Source organism: Theropithecus gelada, chromosome 13 (genome assembly GCF_003255815.1).
Source record: "Theropithecus gelada isolate Dixy chromosome 13, Tgel_1.0, whole genome shotgun sequence".
NCBI lineage: Eukaryota > Metazoa > Chordata > Mammalia > Primates > Cercopithecidae > Theropithecus > Theropithecus gelada.
The window spans coordinates 17,781,435-17,799,036 of NC_037681.1; the positions used below are offsets into that span (position 1 = coordinate 17,781,435).

A 17,602-nucleotide genomic window follows, 5' to 3' on the forward strand; every position below is an offset into this window, starting at 1 on the left:
AAAAAAAAAAAAAAAAAAAAAAAAAAGAAAACTGCTCTGTTTAAAACATTTTAATGTTATTTAAAATATTTAAAACCATCTATCTGAAAGTATATTTATAATTGTCTCCCAATAAAGTATTGTTAAATAAATGTTGTCAAAGAAGTGTTTCTAAATATATTGAAGTGAATGCAAATTCATGGGAATGCTTACAAGTATGGAATATCCAGCATTCAGTTAACGTATTCACTCATTGAACAATATTGGACAAAACTCTGATGCTATAACAGATGCTTTAATAGTAGCATATGTTTTTCTTTCTTTCCTTTTTTTTTTTTTTGAGATGGAGTCTTGCTTTGTTGCCCAGGCTGGAGTGCAATGGCACCACAACCTCCGCCTCCTGGGTTCTAGCGATTCTCCTGCCTCAGCCTCCCAAGTAGCTGGGACCACAGGTGCGTGCCACCATGCCAGGCTAATTTTTTTGTATTTTTAGTAGAGATGGGGTTTCACCATGTTGGCCAAGCTGGTCTCAAACTCCTGACCTCGTGATCCGCCCGCCTCGGCCTCCCAAGGTGCTGGGATTACAGGCGTGAGCCACCATGCCCAGCCTAGTAGCGTATGTTTTTCTAAAGTAAATCCATGCCATTTCTAGGATGTGTGCTAGGTCTGTGGACATACCTGGCCTCTCTAAAATTTCTTTACCATTTTTTCTCCAAAATTATTGAGCAAATTTAAGGATACTTTCAGTTAAAACGTAGCATACCCAGAAATGCTGGAAAAGAAAGATATCTAACTGCTTTTTAAAAATTATTGATATATGATTTTTTAAATGTTCTATTTAAAAAATACCAAATTAAATGTTCTTAAGGATCCTGTTTGTTTTCAATTTCACTTAGAAAATGATGCTATTGTTTAGCTTGAAATAATGGCCTAATTTTTTCCTCCTTGGCAAGATAATTTTAGATACTGAAAAAGCACAAAATAAATCTCCTTCTAGACTTGATTCCTTTGTCAAGACTTTGGAAGCAGACAGAGATTACTATAAGAGTGAAGCTCAACATTTGAGAAAGATGATGAGAAGTAGGTCTAAAAGTCCAAGACGCCCATCACCAACTGCCCGGGTAGGTTTTATAAACTTATAAATATTTTGAAGTTTGTTACCCAGACACTGGCTTTTATTCTTTGTTTTACCTAATTTGGAAATGATTTGTTTTGATTTAGTGTGAATTGCTGTATCAAAGGGGTTGAGAGACAGAGGTCTCTTTGATGGCGCAGTAGACTACTGATATTGGTTCTTTATCCTCAGCATAAGTAGCACTTGGGAGGTAATCAGACAAATGTGGAATAATTTGGAACGAAGCTGTTCTAAAAAGACATGGTTTTTAAACTTATTTTTTATAATTTCCTTTTGTTATATAGTCTTGTTTTCTTAAATAGAAATTGGTCACTGCTATCAGTAGCACCTTTCTATCAGTACTATATATCAAAGAAGAATTTCAAATTCCTTACATAATTACAGGGTGCAAACTGTGATGTAGAACTTTTGAAGACAACAACAAGAGATCGTGAAGAACTTAAATGCATGCTGGAAAAATATGAGCGCCATTTGGCAGAAATTCAGGGTAATGTCAAGGTTCTTACATCTGAGAGAGACAAGACCTTCCTTCTTTATGAACAGGTACACTTATAAAAAAACAAGTTATGTAAGCAATAACATTGAATTCTAGAGGTATGTAGTTCTTCTTTGAGATCTATGAGACTGCTTAAACCTGCAAATCAAATTAATCTAACATTTGGGGATTACATATGTTTTTAAGATATTCTTAATGAAATGTAATACATTTCCAATATAGTAGGTATGTGAGTACACACATATGTTATCCCCATAGCCAAAAAAAGATCATATGCATGCATAAAAGTAGTCTTATTTTTGGAATAAGATATGGAGAAACCGTTAAAAGATAAGGTGTTGTGAGTTCAAGGTAAAAAGATAAAATCCTGACCTTTTCACCTTGAGCTCGCCACACCTTACTGCATCACTTTGGGAACTTTTATGTAATTTGCTTAATTTTAGAGAATAAAAGAAGTATGTAGTTTACCTCTGCTTTCTAGCTTAAAATTGCGTAGCTTTTATTAATCAGATAACTTATTTACCCAACAAGTATTAAATCCTATAAATCACCCATATAACTTCTTTTAAAAGTATCACAATTTTTTAACAAATTATAGCTATTATATGTAGGGTTCTAGGCTCACTACTCTAAGGGATAGAAAAATGATAAGATGCTGACCATGTTCTCCTATAAATTTACAGTCTAGTTAGGGAGATAAAGTATATTGTATTTATTGACTTTTATTACTATAAGTGGTCTAGAAGATATTATAAGAAACAAAAGAATTGGGCATTTTTAGGTATGGTGATCAAGGAAATCTTTGTTAAAAGTTATGAAGTATGAGCCCTGAAAAATGAATGGAGTTTCTATTACGCTGAAAGGAACTAGAAGGAACATTCCAGACTAAAGGAATGGTATGAGGCAAAGGATAAAGGTAGGAAAATCAGCGGATAAATAAATTGGTTTAAGACTAGAATAGAGGATGTGTGTCAGTGGAGAAGGGAGAGAGCTAAGACTTGAAAGGTAGATTACACTAGAGCAGGAATCATTATACTTTTTCTGTAAGGCCCAGACAAAAAATACCTTCTGCTTTGCAAGCCATGTGGTCTGTGTTGTAACTAATCAGCCCTATAGTTGTAGGGTGAAAGCAGCTTTGGACAATACATAAATGAATAACTTTGACTGTATTACAATAAAACTTTATAGATACTGAAATTTGAATTTCACATTATTTTTACTTGTTTTAAAATATTCTTTTGATATTTTCCCTAGTCATTTAAAAATGCAAAAATATTTCTCCACTTACAGACTTACAGGAGGCAGGCTAGATGTGGCCTATGAGTTATATATAGTTTGCTGACTTCTGGACTAAATGGTACAGACTATTCAATGGGCCTTATATGGGGTTTATATTTTGCTTTATAAGCAGCAATCTTTTTTTTTTTTTTTTTTTTTTTTTTTAAAGGCAGGCAAAATATGACCAAAGTAGCATTTTACAATTTAAAAACTTTAACTTTATGGCAAATTTTTATTTCTCACATCATCTTTCTATATCATCTTCTTATGTAACAATTTCTCCTTTGAGAGAATTGGAGGAGGGAGAGACCATGGACTCCTCCGTAGAAAGCTGTTACAGTAGTGCACATATAAGGCATTAAGGGACTAAGCAAGGGTGTTTCAGTGGAAATAAATGTAGGGACAGATGCAAAAGACCTTGTGAAGGAAGATTTGACATGATTTGATCTTAGGAAGAAGGAGGGTTACATGACAGTGACTAAAATTCTGTCTTGAATGACTCAGCAATATGGTAATAAAATAAGAAATAGGAGAGTCATTGGTGGTTTGAGGAAAAAGATGTGAGTTTGTTTTTAGACAGAGTAAGATGATGGTAGCACATTCAGGTCGTAATTGCCATCAGGCTGTAAGAACTGTGGGACTGGAGTAGAGAGAAGCAAGAGTTAAATAGTTAGCTTTGGAAGTCATCTGCTTAGCAGTGAGCTTCGCACCTTCAGAGTGGATGAAGTCTCTGAATGAGAAAACTGTACGTAGAGGAGCAGAAAAGTTAAGGTATAATATTCAAGAGGCAGAAGGGAACCTTTGAAAGAGACAAAGATGCAGAGAGCTAGGGAGGAACAATGTTATAAGGGAGGAAGGAATCTCAAGAAGCAGCATGTTGTAAACAGCAACAGACATCACTGAAATATCAAGGAGAATAGGAACTGAGAAAAGACCATTATATTTGGTTAGGTCTTTAGTTGAAGTTCCACAGAGGGTGGGAGAGTGGGAGCCAGGTTATTCTGGGGTGGTAGAGTGGATGGTAAGGAACCATTGGCAATAGTTATGGACCATAGGACTTTTTTTTTTTTTTAATGTGTCGAAGGAAGAAGAGACATAGGATGGTAAATTGGTCAGCAGGATCAAGTGACAGGTTTTCAAGATAAGGGAGCACCGTTCATGACTGAAGGCAGGGGAGAAAGTGCCAGTGGAGAGGGCACTATTCAAGAGGAGAAGAAATAATTATGATTGAGTCAGGGAGAGCTTAGAAGACACTTCAGGAGATGAGGTTTGGGGTTCTGGTGAAGGGTTAGCTATGGAAATTGGGAAATTATATATTTTCCTTTGGGACTTAGAGACTGAATAGACAGTGATCAAAATCAAGAGGAAGGAAGATAAAGAGACGTGTGTGCAGCAAACTATGATATTAAATAATCTGCAGGTTTGGAATAGATTCGGGACCCAAGGATGGTTGAACAGATGTGCAGAGACTATGTTGGGTTATCAGTAAGGATAACCCTACTGATAGGGTTGATACTGATAGATACTGGTAGGCCTTTCTGTCAGTGCAAAAGTAGCAGGACATAGGAATGGCATGTGCATTTATATTTAGGAAGACTGAAATACTATGATAATATTCATTAAACCGGTAGTCTGCCTAAATTATGCTGAATTGAAATTTACACTACAAAATGAATAAATGGAGTATACCAAATATATTTCTTAGCAAAACGTTTTCTGTTGCAATGACTTCCTCCAAATTAATTTTATTTTAGACTTTTGACAAAGATGTTATAACATAAACTTCTATTTAAATACATCCATTTTCATTTATTTGTATAAACTCATTTTAAAATAAAAGTGATATCATTACCCTGCTGTATGCATGTTGATGTAGTTTTGCATTTTAACTGACTAGATATAAGATTTTTTATGTTTATGTGTTCTAAACATAGAACATAAAGCTTGTTAAACCAAATTCTATGATTTAAATAATAGGCACAGGAAGAAATTGCCCGACTTCGACGAGAAATGATGAAAAGCTGTAAGAGTCCTAAATCAACAACGGCACATGCTATTCTCCGGCGAGTGGAGACTGAAAGAGATGTAGCCTTCACTGATTTACGAAGAATGACCACAGAACGAGATAGTTTAAGAGAGAGGCTAAAGGTTGGAAAGGATTTTATTTACGTGAACATAGGTGAAACACAAATGCAGGGATATTGAAATCACTTTATTTTGTTTTTGCTTTTTAATCAGATTGCTCAAGAGACAGCATTTAATGAGAAGGCTCACCTGGAACAAAGGATAGAGGAGCTGGAGTGTACAGTTCATAATGTAAAAAAAAAAAAAATCTCTTGGCTATAAACACTCAATGACTTTCCCCTTTTCCCTTTTTCTGTGTTCAGAGAAGTTCTTTTATTTTTCTAAGATAGTGTTTATAGTCCTAAAATGCTTAAGGTATTTTATAGTATAAATTGTCACTTTTTCACTTGCCTATTTCCTTCTAAAAATGTGTTTTTTGGTGTTAGATTGCAAAGTGTGTACTTCAAAAAAATCACTAGGAATTCATTTTCAGGGATCTTATCCACTTTCTTATCTCCATATTTTGTTAAAGATAATATTGCCAGATGTAAAAAAAATGGTTTATTCTACCTAAAGAGTGGATAAGGTAGAGAAAATTTTGATGAAATAAAAATGATAAGCAAAGTGTATTTAAACTGAGTTTAAATGTGAAACATCACCTTTTTCCTAATCAGATTTGATATGCTATGAATATATATTGATATTGTCACTATATTAACATAATTAAGGGAATTTAACTTTCTATTACCAAATATAATTGAAGATGTTTATAAATTCATCTGTACTATTTTATTGTAATGAGTTAAAAATATGAGACGGGGGCCGGGCATGGTGGCTCACGCCTGTAATCCCAGCACTTTGGGAGGCCACGGCCGGTGGATCACCTAAAGTCAGGAGTTTGAGACCAGCCTGACCACTATGGTGAAACCCTGTCTCTACTAAAAATACGAAAATTAGCCAGGTGAGGTGGCGTGCGCCTGTAGTCCCAGCTACTCGGGAGGCTGAGAGAGGAGAATTGCTTGCACCCGGGAGGTGGAGGTTGCAGTGAGCCGAGATCGCACCACTGCACTCTAACCTGGGCAACAGAGCGAGACTCCATCTCAAAAAAAAAAAAAAATTACTAGACAGGAGAAAATAATTTTTATTTTCATAATTCTACATTATATAAGTTGTTAATGTTGGGCAACAAATAAATTCTTTTGCAAACAGCATATTTATACTATAGTCAGATTGAACCAGATTGAAAAATGTAGACTGATACGTTGTGATAAGCTTTATAGAAAAGCTTTGCAGTGGCTGCTGCTTGGTCCTGCTTCAGAACTCCTTATCTGTAAAACTTTCTGCAGCAGTCAGGTCTAACCTGATAATCTCATCATGTCAGTCTTGCCACAAACCAGTTTGTGCAGAGGGAGTATGTCCCTTCAGGAAGATTACTAAGGTGTTTTTAGTGATGGCAGTAACCTTGTCATTCTACTTGTATAGCTTGATGATGAACGTATGGAGCAAATGTCAAATATGACTTTGATGAAGGAAACCATAAGCACTGTGGAAAAAGAAATGAAATCACTAGCAAGAAAGGCAATGGATACCGAAAGTGAACTTGGCAGACAAAAAGCAGAGAATAATTCTTTGAGGTAAACTAAATTACCTTTAAACAGCCAACAGTTTACTGTAACTATAGCTCTGCTTTTGATAGTGTATTTTATAATGAAAATTACTTGTTGAGTTCATTTCTGAAAGGATGATTGAAAAGCAGTTGTAGGAACCTCGGCACACAGTGAACAATTTTCCTGAGCTCAATCACAGACTGGTAATGCCACACTTAACCAGGAATCACACTTCTAGTAATCGTACTTCACATTTGTTAAAAACTTCAACTTTTCACTGAAATAGCATTTACAAAGCTCTGCTGGGTACAAAATATATTTGACTTTGATTGTTAATTTACCTTTATAACTTTAAATTCTGTTCTGGGATATGAACAGTATAAGAAAACACAAAGCACAGGTTTGGCAGTTGCTTAGAGAAAGAGTGATTTAGAATACAATGAAAAGCCATAACAGAGAAATAGGAGCATGTGGTGGAACATCTATTAATTGAATGCAAGTACTATACTTAGCCTTTCCTGTGTACTGGTGTGGTTGCTGAAGACATATCAATTGAAGCAGCCTACGGCAATAAGCTTGGGCGATGGGGCGAATGAGTTTTTGAAGACCTCCACATGAGTGGTTTTACTTTTAGTATCTGTTGATGTGAGAAATAGAGGTTCTACAGATTCAGTAAGGTTGAATTTCATTGCATCTATGAACACTGAAGCTTAATATCTAGGTAATGGGTTGATCCGTGCAGCAAACCACCGTGGCACACGTTTACCTGTGTAACAAACCTGCACATCCTTTACATGTACCCCGGAACATAAAATAAGAAAGAAAAATAGTAGTTCACACTCTTATTAATGCCGAGATTACAGGCATGAGCCACCGGGCCTGGCCTTTCTTAACACATTTTTAAGTGTATAATCTGATATTGTTAAATGTAAGAACAGTGTTGTGAGGCAGATCTCTAGAGTTTTTCATATTGCATAACTGAACCTCTGTATCCTTTGAACAGCACTCCCTATTTCCCCCTCCAGTCAGTCCCTGGCAACTACCATTTTACTTTCTGTTTCTGAGTTTAACTATTTAGAGACATCTTGTAAGTAGAGTATTGAGTAGTATTTGTCCTTCTCTGGTTGTCTTATTTCACTTAGCAGGATGTCAATGTTTGTCCACGTTGTAGCATATGACAGAATTTCCTCCTTTTTTGAGGCGGAATCTTTAGTTCTTTATCTTTTTGTTCCTTTCTCTCTCTCCCTCCTTTCGTGTTTATAATTCTTTGTTAATGTTCGCTCTCTTGATGGTGTCCCACATATCCCATAGGCTTTCTTCATTTTTTTTTTAATGACCTGCCTTCAAGTTTACAAATTTTTTTTTTCTACTTCATCTAGTCTACTGTTGATGTTCTTCAAGAAAGCTTGTCTTGGGCTGGGTACGGGGGCTCATGCCTGTAATCCCAGCACTTTGAGGGGCCAAAACAGGAGGATTACTTGAGGCCAGGACTTTGAAATAAGCCTAGGCAACATAGCAAGACCTTGTCTCTACAAAAATAAAAGTATCTTTTTATTAACATGTTATTTATATGGTCAGATTTATTCATCTTTCCCATTTGATTTATGCTTTTATCCTTTTTTTTGAGACAGAGTCTCACTCTCTCACCCAGGCTGGAATGCAGTGGTGTGATCTCGGCTCACTGCAAACTCCGCCTCCCGGGTTCATGCAATTCTCCTGCCTCAGCCTCCCGAGTAGCTGGGACTACAGGTGCCCACCACCATGCCCGGCTAATTTTTTCTATTTTTAGTAGAGACAGGGTTTCATGGTGTTAGCCAGGATGGTCTCGATCTCCTGACCTCTTGCTTCGCCCACCTCGACTTCCCAGAGTGCGGAGATTACGGCATGAGCCACCGTGCCCGGCCTAATTTATGCTTTTTTTTTTTTTAACTGAGAAAATATTTTTCTCAGTTATAGGAACATGAAGGTATGTTCCTATATTATCTTCATATTTATATCTGTAATTTACCAGGAGTGTATTTTTGTATATGTTGTGAGGCAGTGGGCAAGTTTTGTTTTATTTTGCTTTTTAACATATGATAACTCAATTTTCCCAGCAGTATTTGTTGAAAAGATTGTCCGTGACCGCTCTGCAGGGATGTTTTCCTTGTAAATAAATATCTGTGTATGTGTGTATTTCCAGGGTCAGTAATCTGTTCCATTTGTCTTTTACATGGTTCTTGTACCAGTACAAAACTTCCCTAATTACTCTAACTGTAAAAGTGTTAAATCTAGAAGAACAAATCTACCTTGTTACTCATCAAGAAAGTCTTGACTATTGCTGGCCCTTTGCATTTTCAATTTTCATATAAATTTTAGAGTGAGCTGATCAAAGTCCACCCCAAAAAAGAAAAACCCTATTAAGATTTTAATTGGCATTGAATTGAATACTAATTTTGAAATAATTTATTTTTATGTTATTTGAGTCTTCTGGGCCGCCATAAACATTGTATATCTCTCTATATATATTTTTCAGTTTTGCTCTATAATGTTTCCTATTTTTTGTGTGTAGAGAGGTCTTACATTTATTTTGTTAAATTCATAGGTACTCAGTATTTTGAGATTATATTAACTGTTTTTAAAAATTGTGGCTGGTATATAAAAATAAAATTTATGCTGGGCGCGGTGGCTCAAGCCTGTAATCCCAGCACTTTGGGAGGCCGAGGCGGGTGGATCACAAGGTCAGGAGATCGAGACTATCCTGGCTAACATGGTGAAACCCCGTCTCTACTAAAAATACAAAAAACTAGCCGGGCGCGGTAGCGGGCGCCTGTAGTCCCAGCTACTTGGGAGGCTGAGGCGGGAGAATGGCGTGAACCCGGGGGGCGGAGCTTGCAGTGAGCCGAGATCGCGCCACTGCACTCCAGCCTGGGAGCACAGCGAGACTCCGTCTCAAAAAAAAAAAAAAAAAAAAAAAAAATTTATTTTTGTGTTTTGGTGTAGTATCCAACAGTCCTGCTAACTTTTCATTATTTTTAATAACCCATCTACAGAAGTTTTTTTTTCATTTGTGTATACAAAATCATGTTATCTGCAAGTACTCTTTTCCGGCCTCTCTAATTCTTACACATTTTATTTTTCTTGCCTTGTTATATGTGAATTACTTCTAATTAACTATTAAATATATTTCTTGTAGGTTTCTTGATAACTATGTAATATTAGATTTAAGAACATTTTCTTCTATTTTTATTTTGCCCAGATATTAAAAAATCATACATGAATGTTGAAATTGATCTGATAATTTTTATTCATGTATTTAGATGGTCACATTATTTTTCTCCCTTATTCTGTTAAAATGTGAACTTACACTGATTAATTTTGTAATACTAAACCAACCTTACAGGGTAGAATAAATACAGATTGGTCACGCTATATTATACTTGTTACTTATTATTGGTCTAAGTTAACTAATATTTTGTTTTGTATATTTACATCTATTTTTGTAATTTAGATTGACTGATACTTTACTTTTCTTATGGCTTTTATTTTATTTTTTATTATTTTTGAGACAGAGTTTTGCTCTTGTTGCCCAGGCTAGAGTGCAATGGCGCGATCTTTGCTCACCACAACCTCCGCCTCCCGGGTTCAAGTGATTCTCCTGCCTCAGCCTCCCGAGTAGCTGGGATTACAGGCATGCGCCACTACACCAGCTAATTTTGTATTTTTAGTAGGGATGGGGTTTCTCCATGTTGGTCAGGCTGGTCTCGAGCTCCCGACCTCAGGTGATCCGCCTGCCTCAGCCTCCCAAAGTGCTGGGATTACAGGCGTGAGCCATCGCACCCCACTGTCTCTTACGGCTATTTTAAATCAGATTTTGATATCAAGGTAATGTAAACTCATACTATAATACTCTTTTTAATTCATTTTGTCTTCTGTCATTTTGTGGAACAGTTTGTATAAGATTGGAGTTGTAGAACTTACCAATAAAGTCATTTGGATCTCATCTTTTCTTTAAGGGAAGGTTTTATTTCATTTATTTATTAAAGAAATAATTTATTCTTATGCCAGTCAGTATATATATGTAAGCATTTTTCATTTTGTCTAAATTTTAAAAGATATTTATTATAATGTTATTTATAATATCCTGTGAACATTTTAATGTACGTAGAGTCTGTAGTTATTTCCTGTTTTTCTATTCTGGAATTGGTGGTTTATTAGTTTTTTCCAAAGACCAACATTTTGCTTTGGTTTTGATCCTCTCTATTGTTTGTTTTTATTATTTCATAAACTTTTGTTCTTATTTTATTATTTCCTTTCTTCTCTGTTCTTTAGATTTCTTTTTTTCTTGAATTTTCTTCAGATGAATGCTTACATCTTTACTTTTTAGGCTTTTTTTTCTAATAGAAACATGTAAAGCTTTAAATTATCCTCAAAATACTTCTTTAGGTATATTCTAAAAGTTTTGATATTTACTATTTTCCGTATAAAAATTTTTTCTCCTTGGAGAGCTGTCAGTTTTTTCATTATATATTTTGATGGTATGTTATTAGGTGCATATGCATTTACAATTTTTCTATTAGTAAGTGACTTTCTTTATCTCTACTCATGTTTCTGACCTCTTTGTGTGCTATTAACATAGCTATACCAATTTTCTTTCGGTATTCATTTTCATGAAAAATGTTTGCTTTTGCTGTCAACCTTTCAGTGTCCTTATGTTTTAGACATCTTTCATAAATAGCATTTGTTAGGTTTTTAAAATTTAATCTGACATCTTTTATATTTTAACTGTATCATTTGGTCCATTTGTATTTTATTATATCTTTGGGTTTAAATCTAATGTCTTATATACTTTCTGTTATTATCAATTATATGATTCTTGCCTTCTTTCGGATTGATGGGGTATTTAAAAATCATTTTATTGTTTTCTATCAGCTTAAAAATCATTCTAGAAGTCATAAACTCATTTATTTTTCTTTTAGTGATTACCTGAGAATTGCAAGAATCTTAGAACAGTAACTCCATTTACCCATCTTAACTTCTGTACCATTTTAAGCCAAATATTTTAATAACACATATACATATGTGTGTATAAATATATATATATAAACTGAATAAAACACTTATTGTTGTTTGCTCAGTCAATATTTGTTTAGATTTACCCGTACATTTATTCTTTTCATTGCCCTTCATTCCTTTTGTTGCCCTTGAGTGATCTGGAATCCTTTATTTTCTGTTAGAAAAATATCCTTTAGAATTTATTTTAGAATTTTGTCTGAATTTAAGTTTTTGGGGTCCTCTATATATATTTTCAGATTCAGGTCATTAGTATGCAATAACATATGGTCAGTTTGATGAATGTAGACAATTGTATATAGCTGTGTAACCATACTTTAAAGAAGATACAGAGCATCATTTCCTTCCCTCCAAATAGTTTCCTTATTCTCCTTTCCAGTCAGTTCTCCTCCTCCCCATTGCCTGACACTTATTACCGCAGGTAAATTTTGCCTGTATCTGAGTTTCTTAGAGGGAGTCCCCACTTTGCATGGTTTCTATATGCATTAATTTGGTTAGTAGGGTTTAGTTAAGTAATATCAGTTCTCTACCAACATAGTTTCAGTTACCAGAGTAATTACTGTGAGTAATTGCATTAAGTACAAACTTACTGCTAGCTCTTTAATCTACAGATCCCTAAGAAAATAACAGACATAAATCATGACCAGTGACCAATCACATCATATCTTTTAAAGTCTGTGGGTGATTGATCAGTGACATGTTAATCAGTTTATGCTTAGATAGCAAAGTCTGTTGTTCTGTTGTCTCCTTCCCAGTGACAAACGTGACATTTTATAACACAGATAGTTGAAAGGGGGAATTGGCCATCAAAGATGAAAATGCAACAAAGAAACAAAAAATTATAACACTGGAAGCAAAATTTGAGTCAAATGTAAAGGGAATTAAGGAAGAAGTAGCTGTCATCGAAGTGTTGACACTGCTGCCATTAAAGAGATTCTAGATATGCCTCCAGGGAAACTGATAAAGGCAACCTTATCAACATAAGTGAAGAAAGTGGCCGGGCGCGGTGGCTCAAGCCTGTAATCCCAGCACTTTGGGAGGCCGAGGCGGGCGGATCACGAGGTCAGGAGATCGAGACCATCCTGGCTAACACGGTGAAACCCCGTCTCTACTAAAAAATACAAAAAACTAGCCGGGCGAGGTGGCGGCGCCTGTAGTCCCAGCTGCTCGGGAGGCTGAGGCAGGAGAATGGCGTGAACCAGGAGGCGGCGGAGCTTGCAGTGAGCTGAGATCTGGCCACTGCACTCCAGCCTGGGCGACAGAGGGAGACTCCATCTCAAAAAAAAAAAAGTGAAGAAAGTGTGACAAAAAGGATGAAGGCAGTCCAGTAGACGTGACATTGGCAAAAGCCATTATATTAAAAGAACTCTCCGAGATGTTTCATGCCATTGAAAGCATAAAGGGTAAAACATGGAAGCTGATCCAAACTTAGAAAGGTGTATAACAATTTGCCAAGACATAAAAAACATGCTTGCTCTGTATTTTGTTTTGATAAGAGGTGGCAAGCACTGTTCAAACTACTCTTGATAAACTAACTTTTTATAAAGAATCATGTTAATTCTCAATGTATCTAATGTTTTAATTTACAACGTACTCAATAAATACTAGTTTTCTAAAAATTTTGCTATACACTTATAAATGACAGTAACAAAGTTGTATTTTGACAAAAAATTTAAAAGTTATGGAAACGTTGTTTTTCTCATTGATCATTAAAGATTACTTTGCCTGGACGACTTGTACAGTCATTTTTGTGGTCCTGCATGGCTGTCAAAGTTGGGGCTGCCTACATACGTACTGATACAATACACTTTTTTTTTGGCTAGGCACGGTGCCTCATGCCTGTAATCCCAGCACTTTGGGAGGCCCAGGCAGGTGGATCACGAGGTCAGGAGATTCAAACCAGCCTAGCCAACATGGTGAAACCCTGTCTCTACTAAAAATACAAAAATTAGCTGGGCGTGGTGGCGCATGCCTGTAATCCCAACTACTCGGGAGGCTGAGGCAGGAGAATCGCTTGAACCAGGGAGTCGGAAGTTTCAGTGAGCCGAGATCGCACCACTGTACTATAGCCTGGTGACAGAGCAAGACTCTGTCTCAAAAAAAAAAAATATCTATCTATCTATAGATAGATAGATACACTTTTTTATAAAGTGTGTACTTTTTTGTATCTGGCTTGTTTCTTTCGATAGAAATTTTTAAAGAATCATCACTTATAAAAGTATTAATAGTACAATTTTAAAAATATTTCTAATATGAACCTTTTCTTTTTTATTTTATTAAATTTCCATAGATTTTTGGGGAACAGATGGTGTTTGGTTACATGAGTACATTCTTAAGTGATTTGTGAGATTTTGGTGCACCTATAACCCGAGCAGTATACACTGTACCCAATTTGTAGTCTTTTATCCCTCACCCTCCTCCCACTCTTTCCCCTAAATCTCCAGAGTTCATTGTATCATTCTTATGCCTTTGCATCCTCATAGCTTAGCTCCCACTTATGAGTGAGAACATAAGATGTTTGGTTTTCCATTCCTGAGTTACTTCCCTTAGACTAATGATCTCCCGTTCCATCCAGGTTGCTGCAAATGCCATTATTTCGTTCCTTTTTATGGCTGGATTGTATTCCATGGTATATATACTACAATTTCTTTATCCATTTATTGATTGATGGGCATTTGGGTTGGTTCCATATTTTGGAAATTGCTAATTGTGCTGCTATAAATATGTGTACAAGTATCTTTTTTGTATAATGACTTATTTTCTTCTGGGTACTCAGTAGTTGAATTGCTGGCTCAAATGGTGGTTTTACATTTAGTTCTTTAAGGAATCTCCACACTGTTTTCCATAGTGGTTGTACTAGTTTATATTCCCACCAGCAGTGTAAAAGTGGTCCCTTTCACCGCATCCCCGCCAACATCTGTTGTTTTTTTATTTTTTTGATTATGGCCAATTCTTGCAGGAGTAAGGTGGTATCACATTGTGTCTTTGATTTGCATTTCCCCTATCATTAGTGATGTTGAGCATTTTTTAATTTGTTTGTTGGCCATTTATATGTCTTCTTTTGAGAATTATCTATTCATGTCCTTAGCCCACTTTTTGATGGTATTGTTTGTTTTTTTATTGCTAATTTGTTTGAGTTCCATGTAGATTCTGGATATTAGTCCTTCGTCGGATGTATGGATTGTGAAGATTTTCTCCCACTCTGTGTGTTTTCTGTGTACTCTGCTGAGTGTTTCTTTTGCTGTGCAGAAACTTTTTAGTTTAATTAAGTCCTACCTACTTATTGTTTTTGTTCCATTTGCTTTTGGGTTCTGCCTAAGCCAATGTCTAGAAGGGTTTTTTTTAATGCTATCTTCTATACTTTTTATGGTTTCAGGTCTTAGATTTCAGTGCTTGATCCATCTTGAGTTGATTGTTGTATACAGTGAGAGATGAGGATCCAGTTTCATTCTTCTACATGTGGCTTGCCAATTATCCCAGCACCATTTGTTGAATAAGGTGTCCTTTCCCCTACTTCATATTTTTGTTTGCTTTGTCGAAGATCAGTTGGCTTTAAGTATTTGGCCTTATTTCTGGGTTCTTATTCTGTTCCATTCGTCTAAGTGCCTATTTTTATATCAGTACCATGCTTTTTTGATAACTGTAACCTTGTAGTATAGTTTGAAGTTGGATAATGCAGTGCCTGCAGGGTTGTTCTTTTTGCTTAGTCTTGCTTTGGCTATGTGGGCTCTTTTTTGGTTCCATGTGAATTTTGGAATTGTCTTTTCTAGTTCTGTGAAGAAGGATGGTGTTATTTTGATGGGAATTGCATTGAATTTGTATATTGCTTTTGACAGTAGGTTCATTTTCACAGTATTGATTGTACCCATCTATGAGCATGGGATGTATTTCCATTTGTTTGTGTCATCTATGATGTGTTTCAGCAGTGTTTTTTTTTTTTTCCTTTTTTTTTTTTGAGATGGAGTCTTGCTCTGTCACCCAGGCTGGAGCGCAGTGGCGCGATCTCAGCTCACTGCAAGCTCCGCCTCCCAGGTTTACGCCATTCTCCTGCCTCAGCCTCCTGAGTAGCTGGGACTACAGGCGCCCGCCACCTTGCCCAGCTATTTTTTTGTATTTTTTAGTAGAGACGGGGTTTCACCATGTTAGGCAGGATGGTCTCGATCTCCTGACCTCGTGATCCGCCCATCTCGGCCTCCCAAAGTGCCGGGATTACAGGCTTGAGCCACCGCGCCCGGCCTCAGCAGTGTTTTATAGTTTTCATTGTAGAGATCTTTCACCTCCTTGGTTAGGTATATTCCCAAGTTTGTGTGTGTGTGTGTGTGTGTGTGTGTGGTTTTGTTTTTTTTTTTTTTTTTGCAGCTATTATAATAGGGGTTGAGTTCTTGAATTGATTTTCCGCATGATTGCTGTTGGTGTGTAGCAGTGCAACTGATTTGTGCACATTGCTTTTGTATCCTGAAACTTTTCTGAATTCATTTATCAGTTCTGGGAGCTTTTTGGAGGAGTCTTTAGGATTTTCTAGGTCTACAATCATATCATCAGCAAACAGCGACAGTTTGAATTCCTCTTTACTGATCTGGATGCCCTTAACTTCTCTTGTGTGATTGCTCTGGCTAGGACTTCCAGTACTATGTTGAATGGAAGTGGTGAGAGTGGGCATCCTTTTCTTCTTCCAGTTCTTGACAGGAATGCTCTCAGTGTTTCCCGTTCAGTATTATGTTGGCTGTAGGTATGTCCATAGGTGACTTTTATTACATTAAGTATGTCCATTTTATACTGATTTTGCTGAGGGATTTAATCATAAAGGGATGCTGGATTTTGTCAGATGCCTTTTCTGCATCTATTGAGATGATCACGTGATTTTTGTTTTTTATTCTGTTTATGTGATCTGTCACATTTATTGACTTGAGTATGTTAAACCTTCCTTGCCTCCCTGGTATGAAACCCACTTGATCATGGTGGATTATCTTTTTGATATGCTGTTGGATTTGGTTAGCTAGTATTTTGTTAAGGATTTTTGCATCTATATTCATCAGATACATTTGTCTATAGTTTCACTTTTTGTTATATCCTTTCCTGGTTTTGGTATTTAGGGTGATGCTGGCTTCATAGAATGATTTAGGGAAAATTCCATCTTTATCTTGTAGAATAGTTTCAGTAGGATTGGTACTAATTCTTCTTTGAATGTCTGATAGAATTCAGCTGGTCCTTGACTTTTTTCTGTGGGCAATTTTTAAATTACTATTTCAATCCCACTATTACTGGTCTGTTCAGGGTTTCTAATTCTTCCTGGTTTAAGCTAGGAGGGTCGTATATTTTCAGGAATTTATCCATCTCCTCTAGGTTTTCTAGTTTATGTGTGTAAAGGTGTTTGTAGTAGCCTTAAATGATCTTTTGTATTTCTGTGATGTCAGTTGTAATATCTCCCATTTCATTTCTGATTGAGCTTATTTGTATCTTCTGTCTTCTTTTCTTAGTTAAATCTTGCTGATGGTCTATCAGTTTTACTTATCTTTTCAAAGAACTGGCTTTTTGATTAATTTATTTTTGTGTTTTTTTTGTTTCAGTTTCATTTAGTTTTGCTCTGTTATTTATTATTTCTTTTCTTCTGCTGAGTTTGGGTTTGGTTTGTTCTTGTTTCTCTAGTTTTTTGAGGTGTGATCTTAGATAGTCTGTTTGTGCTCTTTCAGACTTTTTGATGTAGGCATTTAAAGCTATGAACTTTTCTCTTAGCACTGCCTTTGCTGTATCCCAGAGGTTTTGATAGGTTGTGTCACTATTATTGTTCAGTTCAAAGAATTTTTAAATTTCCCTCTTGATTTCATTGATGACCCAATGATCATTCAGGAGCATGTTATTTAATTTCCATGTATTTGCATGGTTTTGAAGATTCCTTTTGGAGTTGATTTCCAATTTTATTCAATTGTGGTCAGAGACAGTACTTGATATAATTTAAGTTTTCTTAAATTTATTGAGACTTGTTTGGTGGCC

The 17,602-nt window shown here is 36.0% G+C and overlaps 1 protein-coding gene across 1 annotated transcript in view; it reads left to right on the plus strand.

Annotated features, from left to right (window-relative positions):
• The window catches only part of TSGA10 (testis specific 10), a 195,888-nt gene that overhangs the window by 32,751 nt on the left and 145,535 nt on the right, over nucleotides 1–17,602 (plus strand). Inside the window, 5 exon segments of the mRNA XM_025353502.1 lie at nucleotides 933–1,100; nucleotides 1,499–1,657; nucleotides 4,866–5,036; nucleotides 5,127–5,204; nucleotides 6,435–6,586. Of these exon segments, the coding sequence (XP_025209287.1) occupies nucleotides 1,050–1,100; nucleotides 1,499–1,657; nucleotides 4,866–5,036; nucleotides 5,127–5,204; nucleotides 6,435–6,586 (611 nt within the window). The 5' untranslated portion in view covers nucleotides 933–1,049.